The 5,889-nt window shown below is 36.0% G+C and overlaps 1 protein-coding gene across 1 annotated transcript in view; it reads left to right on the forward strand.

Annotated features, from left to right (window-relative positions):
• Positions 1-201: 201 nt before the first annotated feature.
• The window catches only part of LOC107580994 (prosaposin receptor GPR37-like), a 7,698-nt gene continuing 2,010 nt past the window's right edge, over positions 202-5,889 (forward strand). The window contains exon 1 of the mRNA XM_016266596.1: positions 202-219. Coding sequence (XP_016122082.1) covers positions 202-219 — 18 coding nt within the window. The remainder of the gene's footprint in view (positions 220-5,889) is intronic.

Here is a 5,889-nt window from a genome sequence, read left to right on the forward strand (position 1 = left end):
ATAACGAATAGACTATATGAAAACCATAAATGTAATATTTCACCCTGATTTATTATCGTAGCATGTGTCTCGTTATATCAGTGCATTGTGAATTATTTTGCAGTTTGACTTTTCCTGCATGTTGCTGTGACACGCGGCTGTCATTTAACTCGTATAAGCCCCTGTTACTCTCAAAACTGATCGGATTATGATTCTGTTGATATGCGACCCTATATTGAGGTAATGGATTCCATGTTCATTCATAACAGGTTTTAAATGTTTGTTTACATATGATTATGTGGGATAGGTGCAAATCATTGCTTTTAATAATGGCATTTAAGCTTAATTAGAATAAACCTCTAACACTAACTTTACATTTTGGCACTTAAAAGGATTTTTCACCCAAAAATGTAAATTTTGTCAATTCATCACCTTCATAAAATTGGCTCAGTGTTTATTGTCCACAAAAAAACAAACAAAAAAGTTTAGACCGAAATTTAAAATGTGAATTTCAAATAAAATTCAAATCTTATAAAAAAATTAAAAATAAATCCCATATAAAATGTTAACAAAAAAAAAGTATAATAAAAAATGTCAGTAAAAAAAAATGTCAGCAGGAAAGATTTCAGCATTCAAAAAAATCATGGTTTTGTTTATTATTAACTATTTGCATCTATTTGATTTGATTTAAATAATCATATTTTCAAAATGCATTATTTCAAATTGCACAGAATAAGCATGAATCTGTTTATTGCAAAAACAATTCCTTTTTTTCCAGTTAAAAATCTTAAATTTAGGCCTAAATATTTTTCGAGTGCACAATGAAAATCAATAGGCTCCAATGTTGACCAACGTGTTCTTCAAAATATATTCTTTTGCATTCTTTTACATTGTAAGGATCTAGTTTTCCATGCATAAGTTTAGTAGTGATAATGTTTGCTTTTCTTGAGGGTAAGGTATTGAAACCATGGCATTGTGGGTAATTTGGTCTCATTTCGGGAGACGTCAGTGCTCCCATGCAAAAGATCATCCACCCTGCCCTCAGGACACCTGCACTGACAGTCTGCTCTGATCTCTGTCCCACTACCGTCACATACTGTATGGTGCAACCATAACCGCTTATTTCACATGAAATCTGCAGCACCCCGCTGCATCCTGATCTCCTCACCACACACAGTTTCTGTAGAGCTCACTTTACACCATCCAAACACCACACTTCTTTAGTGTCAAATAATAGTGGACTCATTTTTTGGCTGGAAACCTGTCCTGGTGAACCTCACAAACACATATACAGATCATATTTTACCCCAAAATCAAATGCATTAAGAAAAATTGTGATTTTTTTTTTTCCTATTCTTGTTTTTTCTCAGTAATTACAGTAATTTGTACAGTAATACTTTTTTTTCATTTTTTTATTTTTTCATTTATTAATGCATTGATTTAATGTAAAGGCAGTACTGCCTTTACTCTCATTGAATCTTACATTACAGTAATGAGAGTGATATTTTTTTCAAAATCAAAATCTTGGATGTAATATGTGCTTAATTGTCATGCAAACAATGCTATAATGCAAAATGTCTTAAAGGTATAGTTCACTAAAAGAAAATTGTCATGATTTACTTACCCTCATGTTGTTCCAAACCTGTATAAGTTTCTACTATTGAGCACAAAAGAATATATTTATGAAGAATATGTAACTAAACGGTACCCATTGACTTCCATAGTATGGAAAAAAATACTATGGAAATCAATGGCTAACGTCAACTCTTTGGTTACCAACATTCTTCAAAATATCTTTTGTGTTCACATTTTCATTTTTGGGTGAACTATCCCTTTAACTGGCTTAATTTACTTTAACAAAATATAATTTATTATTTTGTTCTTTTGAATTTAAGGTCAGACCACAACAAATTAAATTGTAATGCACGATATGGCGTCATTGGAGGCACCAATCTTAGTTAAAGAAGCACAATAATACCAAATGTATTGCATTTATTGCTGTCCTTGCTATTGTAATGCAATCTTGACAAACAGTTTCCTACACTCAGGAAATAAAAGGTACAAAAGCTGTCGCTGGGGTGGTACCTTTTAAAAAGGTGCACCTTTGTACCTTATTTACCCCTAAAAGGTGCATGTTAGTACCTTAAAGATGCATATTAGTACCTCAAGTACCTTAAAGATGCATATTAGTACCTTACGTGTGCATATTATCTTAATGGTACATATTAGTACCTTTTGAAAGGATACTGGCCCAGTGGTAGCTTTTATACCTGTTTTCTGAGATTGTAGACTTCAGCCTTCCTCCATTCAAGCAGATAGGAGCTGTGCTTGTATACAAAGAAAATAGCTGCCCAGGGGCGTTACCAAGATGGCCACTGATTGAACTGTCTTTCCTTGAAGAGGCTTTGGTGAGATTCACCCATCCGTTTGCCTTAGAGATGTAGATTGTGATTGCTTTTGTGAAGGTGAAGGGTGTAAGGGGGTGTTAAGACTGGGTTTTGGAGGAAAGGCCTGGTGGCACACAGCGTGCCTGTTGTGATTGTATGGGACAGGCAGAGAGGGCCAGGAGGCTCGGTCTGACAATGGTGAAGCTGAATGAAAACAAGTCACTGTGCATGTGTACATGTGCCCATCCCTCTGGCTGCATGAATGCTGATCGGCAGTGACTGCATGCAAGCTAAGTGGTGAGTAAACTCAAAAGTGCTCCACAGGGAGAAAACGCCTCCGGCTCCATCACTCACACACATGCATGCAAAACATGGTGCGTGATAGTTCATGTGAGCTGGAAGTCTGCATTCTGGGAGAGGGTCTTGTTGCTGCTTTTGTTCAAACCTGTCACTTTTCACATTTGACATCCCGTCACTTGTTGTCTGCAGAGGGCTGCCGCTCAAGGGTGGAGAAGTATATTATGGAGTTTTGCTCCACTGCAGGCAAGTTCAGCGGATGCCAGTTGAACTTGTCTGATCATTGGGTTTGTTTTATCAGAGGTCTGACATTTCTCAGTGCGGTAGCTCAAGCGAATCTGAGGGCAGCGTATCGGTGCAGTGTTTTAACTTGACTTGTGTTTTGACTGGCCTTTAGCTTTTTGGAGATTGCATCAGTCACAGCACAGACTTTTGCACGAAGGCCTTGTTTCGTTTGAGCAAACATGCTGCAGAGGTGTATCTGACAGCTTTTGGCCTTTTAGCATCGTCATAGCAACATATTAAAAACACTCAGAACACTTTAGGAACTGAATAACAACCTTAGCATCATGATGGTGAATTTTGATCAAGTAAACACCACTTAAATAATTTCCAGAAATTTGATTTGATTTGATTTGATTTTTTCCTCCATCCATTTTCTAAACTGCTTGTCGTTTTGTAAGGTCATGGGTATTTTTATTTAATTTTTTATTTTATTCTCCAAACTGCTTGTCCTTTTGTAGGGTTGTGGGATTTTTTTTTATTTTTTTTTATTTTACAAACCTCTTATCCTAGGGTCATTGGGTATTTTATTTTATCATTTTTTTTAATACCATTTTTTATTTAGATATATATTTTTTATTTTATTTTCCAAACCACTTGTCTTATGTAGGGCTACTGGATTTTGCACAATTGGTGGCTGACTAAATACTTTTTTGCCCCACTGTATATGCTTGATTACACCATTTCAGATTCCTTTTGTTTTGTACAGATAAAGCCTGTAAAAAGACAATATTTGACCACATTTTGAAGATATTTATGAAGATATTTATAATATGTTAATATTAAATATAAAAAATATTTTTAAAAAGTATAGTAAAAAAAAGTAAAAAAATTAAAGAAAAATCAATTATTTTATTTATTTATTTTTATGTATTTGTTTATTTTGTCATTTATATTTATAGTGTTTACACCTTTTTTTTTTTGTCATATCCTTTGTTTTAGTTTTTTATGGAAAAAGCCTGAAAAAGTCCATTTGTTTTTTATATTTTATTTATATAATATTCATTATTGAATATTATTCACTCACATTTTCTTCAGAAAATGTACATATCACAATGTACAGATCCTTTTTTCTGTCAGAAGAAACATTTAAACTAAACAGCTATCTTTTTTTTTGATGCAAGAAGTAAAATACAGTAAGAAATCTAGTGAAAAAAAAGTTTGTCAAGTTAAAAGTATAGTTCACCCAAAAATGAAAATGACCCTATGATTTACTCACCCTCAAGCCATCCTAGGTGAACATGAGTTTCTTCTTTCAGACAAATACAGTCGGAGTTATATTAAAAAATGTCCTGGCTCTTCCAAGTTTTATAATGGCAGTGAATGGGGGTCGAGATTTTGAAGCCATCCATCCATCATAAAAGTACTCCACACGGCTCCGGGGGGTTAATAAAGGCCTTCTGAAGCGAAACGATGCTTTTGTGTAAGAAAAATATCCGTTTTCAAAACTTTATAAACAGTAATCTATAGCTTCTGCTAACTGTCGTACATGCGTTCACAAGAGAGCATTTACAATCAGAGGATGATGGAGGATGTAGGCGTAGCATAAGCTCCGGTGAGAATACATGTATGCTAGTCTCGTGAGAACCAAGTTTTGATTACAGCAAAGGAAAATCCAGTCTCCTCTTGGCTTATATCGAAATCCTCTGACATTTTTGCTTTACAAATCCTCATTCTGTACTTCTAATTCGTGACCAGTGTTTTGGTTTGCTCTCTCCTCTGCGCTTCCGTGTTCGTCACTTCACACTGGAGCTTACGCTACGCCTACGTCAGCTGCTGAAACGCCACTCTCTCGTGAACACACTTACCAGAGAGTTGATGATTAACTGATTCACAGAAATGAATCAAACTTTTGCGAAGAGAGGATTAAAACTAGTTTCTTGACAGTCTTTTGGAAACTTTATGGGCACATAAAACGCATGAGGGACCCAGCAGTAGTTTGAAGTCCGAAGCATCATTTTCCTGACCTGCTCGTCCTGCGAGAATATTCCCATCCCACAAACCCACGCAGTAAACCGATGATCATTCAACGTGCTGAGCGTCTAATGGGGCAGGATGGATGCATTTCACACCTATGGAAGTGATATAGCGACATTACAGCATCTTAATGGACACAATGGTCCATAATGGATTCTGAACAGTCTGCTTTTTGTCAAAATGATGTAGGATCTCACCAATCTGCTTTTGGAGATGAAAGAGGTGGTTTAGTTTTTATTAAGCCAGCGATGCACAGCAGCACAAGCGTCGTTCTGCTAATTGTCTCCTCCTTGATGCTGATGTGCCGGATTGCTCTGTAATTATGATAATGAAGACAAACACTTAGTTGGCTCTTTCATTTGGGTTTGTATCATCCTCTGGGATGCAGCTGCTCAAACGTGGCCAAGAAGCTCTCCAGTTGTCTCCCATTCATTGCAGTTGTTTCCTTTGTGTCGCCTCTGCAAATACTCTTTCATATCACCCAATTTATTGTCGCAATAGTCACGCAAAATGTCCCGTTTCGCAGTGTTCGCAGGAGGTTGACTGTCTGTCACGATAACGCAGCAGATAAAGTCTGTAAAAATGAGAGCTGTTTGTTTCTCGTCTGGCAAACCTGCTGCTATGTGCTGAACGATTATTAGGAGAGTGTTTCCTGCTATAGGATTGGGTTCAGCGAGATGTAATTCAGACTTTCTGGTCAAGAGGTTTGTTTATGCCACTGGCCTTACAGCATTTACACTAGACTCCTACTGTCAAATAACACAGTTCTCATAGATATGGCAAACAGGGTCATTATAACAACATTTTGACAGCTGATACCAATACCAGTCAATTTCAATATGAATATAAATAATATTATATATATATATATATGTGTGTGTGTGTGTGTGTGTGTGTGTGTGTGTGTGTGTGCGTGTGTGTGTATGTGTATATATATATATATATATATATATATATATATACACAC

Source organism: Sinocyclocheilus grahami, unplaced genomic scaffold (genome assembly GCF_001515645.1).
Source record: "Sinocyclocheilus grahami isolate Dianchi unplaced genomic scaffold, SAMN03320097.WGS_v1.1 scaffold33.1, whole genome shotgun sequence".
In the NCBI taxonomy this organism is placed as follows: domain Eukaryota; kingdom Metazoa; phylum Chordata; class Actinopteri; order Cypriniformes; family Cyprinidae; genus Sinocyclocheilus; species Sinocyclocheilus grahami.